Source organism: Chiloscyllium plagiosum, unplaced genomic scaffold (assembly GCF_037043375.1).
Source record: "Chiloscyllium plagiosum isolate Xiang-an unplaced genomic scaffold, Cpla_swu_hap1 HiC_scaffold_12, whole genome shotgun sequence".
In the NCBI taxonomy this organism is placed as follows: domain Eukaryota; kingdom Metazoa; phylum Chordata; class Chondrichthyes; order Orectolobiformes; family Hemiscylliidae; genus Chiloscyllium; species Chiloscyllium plagiosum.
Window position 1 is genome coordinate 74,863,515 of NW_028270150.1, and position 13,561 is coordinate 74,877,075.

General features: G+C 40.7%; 1 protein-coding gene across 1 annotated transcript in view; it reads right to left on the reverse strand.

The window, feature by feature from the left end:
• The window catches only part of arhgap31 (Rho GTPase activating protein 31), a 102,423-nt gene that overhangs the window by 31,035 nt on the left and 57,827 nt on the right, over positions 1-13,561 (reverse strand). Inside the window, exon 2 of the mRNA XM_043700660.2 lies at positions 12,476-12,578. Within this exon, the coding sequence (XP_043556595.2) occupies positions 12,476-12,578 (103 nt within the window). The remainder of the gene's footprint in view (positions 1-12,475; positions 12,579-13,561) is intronic.

The following is a 13,561-nucleotide window of genomic DNA, read 5'->3' on the forward strand; positions in this document are numbered from 1 at the left end:
GCAAATGACATTGAGCTCTCATTGACAATGATGAATTAAGCACGTGGGGCTAAATGGCCTACTCCTGTTCCTGTGCTCTTCAAAGGAGAACAAAAGGTTGAAGAGGAACGAAACAAACTACAGAGTCAGAGGAAAGTGCTTTAAGGAGGCTATTGAAAGCAGAGTACATGGCACACGGAAGGATGTAAGAATGACTATGAGGAACTGAAGCAGCATCCTGTGTCAGGGTAGCAAGGTGTGTGTGTAGCTAAAAATGACAACTGGGCAAAGGTGGGAAAAGGCTATCAAGGAATTTTAAAATTGAGTGAGAGATTCTTATTAATAATCTCCTGGGGCGCAGAAAGCACAGGAAGGTACTGGAGTTCAGCAAGGGCTGCGTTTCTCAAGAGAGAAGACGAAGAGAGAAGCATCCTGCTTTCATACATTCATTCCCATCAATGGAGATGGGAAGACCCACATGAGAAGCTTTGGAGAAGTCCATCCTCAATTTGTTACAAGCTTGGATTACGTCTCGGGAAGAGGTAGAGATGACTGTGCTAATAAATTTGAGATGACAGAAGTGGTCTTGATTAGGCATTAGACAGGGCATAGGAAGGACATTTCAGGGTCGAACAAAATGTAAAGCCATTATACCTGTGAGCAAAGACCAAGGAGATGGTATGGAAGGTTAGTGAAGTCAAGGTAAATACCTGATAGATACCAATAAGGTAAAAAGACTTTGGTTTGTCAATGTTGTGTTGGAGAAATTTTTGACTCAATTTAATTTTAATGTTAAATAGGCAACTGGAAAGGCGAACAACAATGGTGGAATTGATAATGAGAGTGATGAGTTAGCTTCTAGGTGATGTCTTTAAATAATGGAAGTTTCAAGCTGATAGCAAGTTTGAGAAAGGGTGAGCATCAATAAGCTAAAAGAGTACTTTCCCTCAATGTATTTACTTATGTTTAATTTATGATAAAAAAGACCACCAGTCATACATTGTCTCTGGCCTGATTCAGAAAGGGACATGCATTTCTAAAACTATGATTGGGCCTGATTTTAACTCATTAAATGCTCACCTACTTGCACAGAATTAACATTGGTTCTTTGTACTTGTAAAGTGTTTTCATTGGTTGATTGTTGTAAGATGTTAATAGAAAGTAATTCTTCAGTATGAACTTTTACAGGTGTTGGTGTATGTTACTCACTCACGTCTTGAGCCAACTGACTTTAAACAAGGCTTCCCCACAGCAATAGTACATTGGCACTGAGTGTGGCATATGTCCCTCAGAGGGGAAGTCCTACCCTGAAAGCTATTGCCCAATCAGGAACTTAGGTGGAGTGAAGATGTATCTGATCCCTGTTTCTAATAGAATTACATTTTGGGTTTGCATGTCCTTGGCGATATTCCTGACCCATTGCCAATTGAAGGCCTTACATTACCCATTCTGATACAGAAAGACCTTCTTCAGCTCATCACTGAAGTTGGGATGAAGTTGGTGCATGAGGCAACGAGAGTGCAGGTTACTTGGTTGATGAAGGGGAATGCAGAATGTCAATCAAAGACCCTCGGTCTCTCATCAAGGGCACAGACATAGGGCACAGAGTGGCTGGCGACCCATGCTGTCTCTGACCATCCTGGCACCCATCACCTCTCCGTTGCCCCCAATCCTCAGACATCACCAATCAAACTCCAACTGCTGTTGGTCTGGATTCTTGGATACTGGGGTTGTTTGAAGCAGCCATGACTTCTACACAGCACAATCGAGTGCATATGCTGCTTGCTACTGATTGACTGGCAGTTCCTGTCAGGATGGCCTATCACCCTGATGGCCTAATTCTCCATGAAGGTGGCCTCAGAACTGCCTTGTTGTCAGAGGATCAGGCAGACCCTCATCACAAGTTGCGCTGGTCTCTTACCAGTTTTGCAGCTGGGAGGTGAGTCCCAGACCATTACTGGAAGATATTTGCTTGTTAACCTTGTTACTCTTACCAGATGCTGCCTGCCCTGCAAAGTATTTTGAACACTTCTCATCTTGTTCTTGTTAGGTGTATAAGAATAGGAGTACTTTTTTCTTTTAAACAAACTACATTTTTTCTGTATCTGCAAAACCTTAAATTATGAAGCAATCTGATTGCACAAGTTCGGATGTGGGTGTTGCCTTTCGACAATCGTATCTTTCAAAATAACTTCGTAAAAGTCTTTCTCGAGCTCAAGTTCTGTGTGCTACCTGTCAATTGCTGACAGGCTGCAGTGAGGCATAAATGATGACACCTTTTAGGTCACTGTTTTTGATTAGATTAGATTCCCTACAGTGTGGAATCGATAATATCCATAATTTGCATTTCTATAGCACTGTTTTCGCACAGTAAAATTTTCCAAGGGATTCCACATTAGTTCAATCCAACAAAGTGCAATGCCAAGCCAGTAAAGGAGATTTTAGGGCGGGTGATGATGAGCTGGATCATGGAGGGAGGTTTTAAGGAGCATTGTGCTAGAGCAGGGAGAATTAGTGAGGAAAGAAATATTTAGGGAGGAAATCATGGTGGCACAAAGAAACACAGCCAAATGGGATAAGCTAGAAAAGGGGCACTGTAAAGATGGGCAGGTGTTCACTAACCCTCTGTTTTTCATGAAAACCAACATTTTGGCACAGCCATTTTCATGTTAATGACAGTAGGAATAAGTGACAAGCCAATGTGTGTTGACATTATGTATGCCATCAGGTTGTGTGCCTTGAAATCAATGTAAGAAAGATTTGCCAGATAATTCTTTTCATAAAGTTAGAAAGCTACCTTGGTATCTTTTTAAACCTGAGTCGCCGTTCCACTTTTATAAAATTACTATTTAGTGAATGGCTGATGAGTAGAATCCTGGCTAGGAACAATGGAAGCACTCATAAAGGAAGTGGAAAATTGTAGTGCTGTGGATTTAGGACAAGCTTGTGGACAAGCTGTTCAAAGCTCTGTTCAAAAGCCTCATCTAAAATAGAGAGCATGTGTTCTGCTGCTTTACTTTCCTATATTTTCTATTGGTCCCCTCCAAAGACCAATACCTAACAATAATAGAAATCTGAAATGGCTGTACTTTACAGGACATTTCAATATAAATTGCATATATATGATTCAAATGTTAACAGAAAGTTTATTGTTTGTATTTTGAAAATCGAAGTTGTTGTGATGCAGAATTCACCACGTCAACATGTGGTGGAAGCAGATTCAACTGAAACTTACAAAATCAGAATGGTTAAATAACCATGGACTCAGGGGTTCCACTCTTAGAACCCAAGCACTCTGAGAACTTTAAATAGCATCTTCCTTTACCTTCCTGTTGTACTTGATATGCTCACCCTGCCTTGTTAAACCTGATACCTGTGATTATACTTTTCTGGTGGTAAGTAATACAATTCCTTTTTCTTTCAAACAATAACAGCTTGGAATTGAATCTTCCATTTTGATCTAATTAACTACGTTCTATTGAGATGTGATAGCCTGTGTACTAAAATTAAATAAAAATATTTGTTGTTATTGATAAATATAGGCTAAAAGGAGGGGAGCCAATATCACTCCTCACCTCTTCATAGCAATGATCACAATCTACCCAAAGTTATACAGACAGTGATAGAACCGTGCTTGAATGTAGCTGTCACATCAATTTCTTTACTTCAAAGAATGGAAACAGGCCACTTGGCCCAACAAGTCCACACCAACCTTCTGAAGAGTATCCCACCCAGACTCATTCCCCTATCCTACATTTCCCCAGACTAATGCATTTAACCTACACAATCGTGGACACTATGGACAATTCACCTAACCTGAACATCTTTGGACTGTGGAAGGAAACCCACGCAAACACGAGGAGAATGTGCAAACTCCACACAGACAGTCACCCGAGGCTGGAATCCCTGGTACTATGAGGCAGCAGTGCTAACCACTGAGCCACCGTGCCACCCTATTGAGATGTGTACCCATTCTATTGTAAATCTAACAGGCTCAACGTGAGTGGATGGATCTGTTCATTTGTAAAGGCCCAGACAAAAACTCAGTCAAATGTTAAATGTCAGGAGAAAAACATTGGTGGCAGTAGTTCTAATCCATATGTAGCACCGCTATTTTTGATTCAGTCTATTTAAGTGAAATGGGAAAGGGGACAGGCTGAGAGCTGTTTAGAAATTATTGACACATCTCCGGAAGTGGGCATTACAGAATTTCTGTACCTAACAATGAGGAGGCTAAGTTTTCTGATTCCAAGTGGAGTCATGCATAAACCGAAGGGGAAAGAGTAAAAGATAAGTAAAAATTATGGTGTCCACTTTATAGTTCATCATGAAATACTATAGCCTGATTTACATTGATGTTTACTAAAGTGAGTGATGCCAGTGCTGTGACTGGAAAAGGTAAGTGGCCATGAAATAATGAAGTTGTCAGCTTGTACTTCTGACAACTGGAAAGCTGTATAGTGAAACATTAGCATAGTAAAGTGGAAAATCTTGAGATACATTAGAACAGAGAAACTGCTGGATAAGTGCTTTGCGAATTTCTTCAATTTTTAAAAACTTATTTGTGGGAGGAGGGCATCACTGGATGGACCAGCTATTATTGTCCATCCTTAATTGTCCTTGTGAAGGTCATGGTGAGCTATGTTCTTAAACCACTGCAGTCCATTTGTGTAGGCACACCTACATTGGGGTTAAGGAAGGGACTTCCAGGATTTTGGCTCAGCAACGCAGAAGGAATGTTGATACATTTCCAAGTCAGGCTGGTGGGTTCAAGGAGAACTTGGAGTGGTGGCATTCCCATGCATTTGCTGCCATTGCCCTGCTAGATAATAATGGCTGTGGGGATGGGAGGTGTTGTCTAAATATTATGAATTTTTACAGTGTTTCTTGTAGATAGTACATGCTGCTGCTGAGCATCAGTAGTGGATGGAATAAATTTTGTGGACATGGTTCCAATCAAATGGGCTGCTATGTCTTGGATGGTGTCAAGCTCCTTGAATGTTGTTGGATCTGAATTTATCTGGCCACCTTTTGAATTATGTCTTGTAGATAGTGAACATTTACATATTATAAAGATAAAAAGTGTAGCCCAATATGAGATCAACAGCTAATTGTTTAAATATTTCTGATGACATTCATTCATTATTTACAGAACAGCTCAGCCATCTGTTTGGACATTGTAAAGTTTCGACAGATATCAGATCTTTTAGAAACCTTCAAACTGGTGGGTTCTGTAATTCAAGGTTTGTTTGCATATCTGTCTAGGGAAATATTAACTTGTTTATTTTGACAGATTTATGAACTTTTAAAAATAATCATATCTTATGTTTATTCAAAGGATGTTCGCTTATTTTGACAGACTTATAAACTTGGCAAACACTTCCAAATGTTATGATAAGCCAGAGACATTACGTTTATAAATGGGAAAACCAAGTGATTGGCTTTAGGGGTGGGGAGGGTGTTAAAGATGACTAAAAATCATAGAGGGTTTTGTATTAAGGGTTGATAGTCAATAAAGAAGGCTGAGGAGGGTAAATGGAGGGGGCAGGGTGAAGGAAAGTTTTTGGATGAAGGTGAGGGAGTGAAGACATTGAGATGGGATGGGGGTAGTGGATATCTTTAGTCCAGGTGGGATCTTCGTGTACAAGCATAACAGAAAGTTTCATATCTAATATTTGTCTAATGTTAACAGAACTAAAGGACCACAGTCCAATAGATCTCTATCATTTAGAAGAGTACTTCTGCTTTTCCCTTCTGCAATTTATTTCCTGAGCCCTTAGCTCTCAACTGCTCTGAACTCTGAACTGTTGCTGTGTGCAATTTCTTCACTTGTAAGAACTTTGAACCCCTAGCTGGTGTGAACTCTGATCTCTGACTTTTCTGGGGATGATGTGTTTTTGTCTCTTTGCCTCAGTAAAGGCTCTACATCTTGTAAACTAGATATCAATAAATGGAAAATTAGGTAGAACCTTTTCATCAGAAGCAAGACATATCATCTGTCAAAGAGCCTAGTTTAGTTTTAGTTTATCATTGGCACCAGGAAAGAAAATATATCAAATTTATAATTTTTTGCCTTAGCTCTGTTGTGGCTGCCCATCAATTTTACCAACAGTAAACATCCTTATGCCAGAGACATGAATTCAGACATTCTACCCTCCTATTTCACCAGCTGCTGTCACGGGAGTGGGACAGACAGTGAATAGTAATTTGATGCTTTATTGCTAGTTTTTAGCTTGATGATGTATTAGCAGCAATCTCCACTCACGAGGCAACACTGTAATTGCTTCACTAATTGTGTCACTGTGCTTTCTTCAAATGACAGCCTGACAAAGATCTTCTCACAGATAATGACTGGTTTAAATTTGAGTTGGGCCAAGATTGGTGATCATTGGCATTTTGCTCTTTTAATTTTGCATGAGGTTTGGATGATGAAACAAATTAGTACATTGTGCCTATGTCTGAATCCAGCTGGGACTGTTGGGATAAAAGTCTCCACTAGGTTTTGGGTGTTGGGATTGTAGGTGAAATGCATTTGAGAAGTTATTGTCTAACATTTAGTGGTCATAGACCCACAGGTACCTACAGTTTTCCTAATATCTCTCAACACATGATTGCGCTAAGAAATGGTAAAATTTTCTAAACTTCTACCACCTGTTTGGTGATATCCAGTGACTGGGATTTGGAAATGTGGCAGAAAATTGTTTTGCTAGCTCTCCAGAAACTTCTGTCCTGTCCACAAGTTACACAGGAGCGATGGCGGATGTTGAATATATCTGCTAAAGTGAGATATGGGGAATTGGATTGATGATGGGCAGGCATCAAGAGCCTATTTCCAGTATTGAATGCTATGGTAACACTAAACTTCAGCCATAGTGTGTTTGGGACCAGCGATGGTAGGACAATGTTGGGAAGGGTTTTGCCTGGTTCATGCACTTTGGTTTGTCCTTTTCAGCACAGGGCTGTTGCTCACTCCATGTTTTGGTATGTACCCAAACTAGTAATGTTATCCCCACCAAGCCCCTCTACCCCAGCACAAGACCGCAGTCTTAAGACTGGAAGTATGGCAATTCTTTTCAATGAGCCTAACCACAAAGAATCTTCTGGAATCAGTGTTACAAAGAGGGTTGGGCATGAAGTCTGACTCCCCCACTAATTCAGTATTTTTCTGCATCACAAAATCTTTTCCTTGTCTGGTTGAAGTAGGGAGGGTGCTATTTTATGTCAACGAGTTAAAACAAGTTTGTCTCTTCTTCTGTTTAATTTAAGAAGAAATTACTCTTTAACTATCAACAGATTAAGGGTTGAGTGTTTAATGTTTCTGTTCAAGGGAGCTTTGTGGGGAGGTGGTGGTGTAGTGGTAATGTCACTGGATTAGTAATGCAAAGTTCCAGACTAAAGTTCTGGTTTGGATTTTGAATTCAGCAAACATCTGGAATTAAAAGCTAGCCAAATGTTGACTATGAAACCACTAGCGATTATCTCAAAAGTCCATCTATTTATGTTCTTTTATTCATGAGATGAAGGCATTGCTGGCTAGGCCGGCATTTATTGATCATCCCGAATTGCCCAGAGTCAACCACATTGCTGTGGGTCTGGAGTCACATATAGGCTAGACCAGGTAAGGATGCAGTTTCTTTTCCTCATGGACATTAGCGAACCAGTTGGGTTCTGTGATTAGTATTACTGAGAAAGAAATCTGACATCCTTACATTGGTCTGGTCTACATATAATTCCAGACCCACAGTAATGTGATTGAATTTGAAGTGCCTTCTGAAATGGCCTAGCAAGCTGCTCAGTTCAAGGATAACCACGAATGGGCAACAAGTGCTGCTCCAGCCAGCGATATCCACTTCCCATGAATAAATAAAAACACCCCTTATATTGCTCAGTGTAATTCCACCTCATTAATGTTTGATGGCATGAATCAACGAAGATGAGTACTTTCAGAGATCTCAGGCAGCTGGTGCAGACTAGATGGACTGAATGGCCTCTTTCTGTCTGTATGATTCTGTTATTTATTTTTGCAGATTTCCTCTCTATTTCATATGTCTGAAGATGATGATGTTGGCAGCTTCCAGTGGTAGTCTCTAGTTAGGTACAGCAAAACTGCAGAGTAAAGAAGTCTTTATTGTGAATCTCACTTCAGAGTTTTGATCTTCCCACTGCACCAGAATTCACATGAGCAGGGCCACTGGGTACTCAATAGCAAATGTCATTCCTGATAGAAAATTGCTGAAGTGGTTGAAGGATTTGGGGAGTCACTTAACACCATCCTCCCAGATTTTTCTGCCCTAGCCACCCTGTTCCATACAGATCAGAGTGGGAAATCTATCCCTTATATTGAAACCTTTCTAAAGGTTATTTCTCCCAGACCAAGTGCATTCAAAATGAGCCATTTTGACAAGGCTTCCTTGAATTATCAAAAGAGTGAATTTACTTGTTACTCAATGTGAGAAGTAATAAAGCAACACACAAACACACAGATTAGAAATGAGAACTGAATTTAAAAAATACTAGTTGAAAGATACATCTTGTGAGGGCAAATTCTTTCTCTGAAAGCCAACTCATTTGATGTCTTTTTGTATGTAACATTTGGCTAGATGATTTTCACTTCTTTGTAGAAGTGATGAAATTTTATACAGTTCAATAGCTTGGAGCAAGTGTAGCTTGGCACGATAAAAATTACTCCTGGAAACCAAACGTTTCAGTGGTGTAAAATCCTCATGAACAAGGAACAACAAATTTTAAAATCCCCATTGAATGTTAATGAGGAGCTAAACACGCAATGTTGGCATTCAAACATCTGAGCATATGTGACACAAATGGCTTTATCTTCACAAACTTGCTACAACAATGAACATTCAAAAATGGAACAAAAAAGACTGATAATGTTCTCCCTGTGACCATGTGCATATGTGACCGGCAACAGAGTTGATTTGATATTTGGGTGACTAACCAGTTCAGAGTTACCTTCCATGAAGAGGTATCCCCTCGAGATAGGGAGCTAGTACAGGGAGGATGGCTTGTGATAATGCTGAGAAAGGAAGAGTGTTGGAGGAGTGGAGTTGGAGAGACTTGGAGGGAGGGAGAGAGAATGTTGCAGAATAGGTTTTCTGATGCAGCTTGTCAAACCAAACTTCATAGGGGTTAATTCCAGCTGCTGAGGGCAGGGGGATCCTGATGGAGATTATGGGGACCCTGGGGTAGTATTGACTCACATTATTGTTGTTTGAGACTTGGCGGACCTATATGTGGTGTAGGTACTGCTAGAGGCTGCTCTCACATTTACAAACAAACATTAGTGAATTGCAGTTTAAAAGTCCCCTGTGATTGAGTCATAGAGATGTACAGCATGGAAACAGACCTTTCAGTCCAATCCGTCCATGCCGACCAGATATCCCAACCCAATCTCGTCGCACCTGCCAGCACCTGGCCCATATCCCTCCAAATCCTTCCTATTCATATACCCATCCAAATGCCTCTTAAATGTTGCAATTGGACCAGCCTCCACCACATCCTCTGGCAGCTCATTCCATACATGTACCACCCTCTGCATGAAAAAGTTGCCCCTTAGATCTCTTTTATATCTGTCCCCTCTCACCCTAAACCTATGCCCTCTAGTTCTGGACTCCCTGACCCCAGGGAAAAGACTTTGCCTATTTATCCTATCCGTGCCCCTAATAATTTTGTAAACCTCTATAAGGTCACCCCTCAGCCTCCGATGCTCCAGGGAAAACAGCCCCATCCTGTTCAGCCTCTCCCTGTAGCTCAGATCCTCCAACCCTGGCAACATTCTTGTAAATCTTTTCTGAACCCTTTCAAGTTTCACAACATCTTTCCAATAGGAAGGAGACCAGAATTGCACACAATATTCCAACAGTGGCCTAACCAATGTCCTGTACAGCCGCAATATGACCTCCCAACTCCTGTACTCAATACTCTGACCAATAAAGGAAAGCATACCAAATGCCTTCTTCACTATCCTATCTACCTGAGACTCCACTTTCAAGGAGCTATGAACCTGCACTCCAAAGTCTCTTTGTTCAGCAACACTCCCCAGGACCTTACCATTAAGTGTATAAGTCCTGCTAAGATTTGCTTTTCCAAAATGCAGCACCTCGCATTTATCTGAATTAAACTCCATCTGCCACTTCTCAGCCCATTGGCCCATCTGGTCCAGATCCTGTTGTAATCTGAGGTAACCCTCTTCGCTGTCCACTACACCTCCAATTTTGGTGTCACCTGCAAACTTATTAACTGTACCTCTTATGCTCGCATCCAAATCATTTATGTAAATGACAAAAAGTAGAGGGCCCAGCACCGATCCTTGTGGCACTCCACTGGTCACAGGCCTCCAGTCTGAAAAACAACCCTCCACCACCACCACCCTCTATCTTCTACCTTTGAGCCAATTCTGTATCCAAATGGCTAGTTCTCCCTGTATTCCATGAGATCTAACCTTGCTAATCAGTCTCCCAAGGGGGACCTTGTCGAACGCCTTACTTAAGTCCATATAGATCACATCTACTGCTCTGCCCTCATCAATTTTCTTTGTTACTTCTTCAAAAACTCAATCAAGTTTGTGAGACATGATTTCCCACGCACAAAGCCATGTTGACTATCCTGAATCAGTCCTTGCCTTTCCAAACACATGTACATCCAGTCCCTCAGGATTCCCTCCAACAACTTGCCCACCACCGAGGTCAGGCTCACTGGTCTATAGTTCCATGGCTTGTCCTTACCACCCTTCTTAAACAGTGGCACCACGTTTTCCAACCTCCAGTCTTCCGGCACCTCATCTGTGACTATCGATGATACAAATATCTCAGCAAGAGGCCCAGCAATCACTTCTCTAGCTTCCCACAGAGGTCTCGGGTACACCTGATCAGGTCCTGGGGATGTGTCCACTTTTAACCGTTTCAAGACATCCAGCACTTTCTCCTCTATTTTGCAAGATGTCACCATCTATTTCCCTACAGTCTATATCTTCCATATCCTTTTCCACAGTAGATACTGATGCAAAATATTCATTTAGTATCTCCCCCATTTTCTGTGGCTCCACACAAAGGCCGCCTTGCTGATCTTTGAGGGGCACTATTCACTCCCTGGTTACCCTTTTGTCCTTAATATATTTGTAAAACCCTTTGCATTCTCCTTAATTCTATTTGCCAAAGCTATCTCATGTCCCCATTTTGCCCTCCTGATTTCCCTCATAAGTATACTCCTACTTTCTTTATACTATTCTAAGGATTCACTCGATCTATCCTGTATGTACCTGACATATGCTTCCTTCTTTTTCTTAACCAAACCCTCAATTTCTTTAGTCATCCAGCATTCCCTATAGTTACCAGCCTTTCCTTTCACCCTGACAGGAATATACTTTCTCTGGATTCTTGTTATCTCATTTCTGAAGGCTTCCCATTTTCCAGCCGTCCCTTTACCTGCGAACATCTGCCCCCAGTCAGCTTTTAAAAGTTCTTGCCTAATATTGGCCTTTCTCCAATTTAGAACTTCATCTTTTAGATCTGGTCTATCCTTTTCCATCACTATTTTAAAACAAATAGAATTATGGTCACTGGCCCCAAAGTGCTCCCCCACTGACACCTCAGTCACCTGCCCTGCCTTATTTCCCAAGAGTAGGTCAAGTTTTGCACCTTCTCTAGTAGGTACATCCACTAACTGAATCAGAAAATTGTCTTGTACACACTTAAGAAATTCCTCTCCATCTGAACCTTTAACACTATGGCAGTCCCAGTTGATGTTTGGAAAGTTAAAATCCCCTACCATAACTACCCTATTATTCTTACAGATAGCTGAGATCTCCTTACAAGTTTGTTTCTCAATTTCCCTCTGACTATTGGGGGGTCTATAATACAATCCCAATATGGTGATCATCCCTTCTTATTTCTCAGTTCCACCCAAATAACTTCCCTGGCAGACAATATAGAACATATACAGAAGTGTAGATTCATGTGAAAAATTTTCACCGGCCTCTTCACCAGGGGTTAAGTAACTGCCTCAAACTTGAGGCCTTTATTACTTCCACTCACACCAGGAGAAAGAATTGAAAATTGACAAGTCTCTTGCCTTTTGCATCTATTCATTAAAATATTCAGCAGACAAAACATGGCAAGCTTTCTTAATATTTAATTTTGCAATTAATAAAATGCACTTAACATAGCAATCACTTCAAATCTCAGTGTCTCACTTTCACCGTTACAAACCCAGGCATAGGAAAATCAGAGCCATTTACAGGAACATACAAAGCAAAGGTTTGGTTCAGGCTGAGATGACTTCCACTGAGTAAGGCAATTGTTGTCTGTAATGCAGCTTTAAGTTTGACAAGTTGGTAAGGTCAAACACAACGTGTTGACACCCATTCAGACGTGATGACAACACTTACCTCACTGTTGAGGAATTTAAGTGAGGAGTGCAGTTCCAAACTTAAGTCATTTCAGATTAATAAAATTGCATGAAGTTGTAATTAATGCCTTACCTCAGCCTCTGAATGTTGGATGTAATTCCTGACAGCCTGTAGACCCCATCTACAATGCCATGTTTTTCAATGAATTCTGCACAGCTTTTGAGGACTTGAGGAACTGTGTGAAAAAGAGAGGTTCAAAAAGCTTGTTCAAATACTACTATAATACTTTATCCAACCTTTCTGTGTTACTGTTTCAAACCATTTATTACTGAAATAGTGACCCCTGACAAGAAATATATGCTTTAACTTCATAATTTTGACAGCATATTTTGGAGTGAATTGTGATCCACAAGAGAAAACAGGGATAAGAAGTCGATGCATTTTCAACTTATAAAGTATGACAAAGAATGAACAGTTAAAAATAGGAACTTTGAACCAACAGGCCACGCAGATATTTTTGTTTTGCTGGAACTTTTTCCCAGATTTCTTTATTTAACCCCATGCCTAATCTGCCTGGCATTTTCATAACACAAGAGCACTGAACAGAGTTATATTCTCAGGCATTGTCTATCATACCTACTCTGGCTTCTAAACATAGCAAAATCTTGCTACAACTGTCGAGTGCACTTATGAGACAACACCTAGAAGACTGTGCACAGTTTCCTTATTTGAAGAGGGATATACTTGAAGTGAAAACAATGCAGCGAGGGTTACCTAGCTGTTTCATATGATGAATTGGTTATCTTATGAAGAGAAGTTCATCAATTTGGATCAATACTCATGAGAATTTACAAGAACGAGAAATAATGGTAATTAACCATACAGGATTCTGTGGGGCCTTCTTAGGGTTGATGCTGAGAAGATGTTTCCTTCTGTGGGACAATCTACAACTCAGGTGCACAGTTTAAAATCAAGGCATCTTCCATCTGGAAGATGAGGAGAACTTTCTTCTCACAGCATGTTGTCAATCTTTGCAGTTCCCTACCTGAGTTGGCAGTATATGAATACACACAAGGCTTAGTTTGATTTTAGATTGATAAGGCAGTCAAGATTATGGGGGACAGACAGGAAAGGGGAGTTAAGGCCACAGTCACATCAGACATGATCATACTGGATGGCAGAATAGATTTGATGGGCTACTTAACCTTCTCCTGCTCT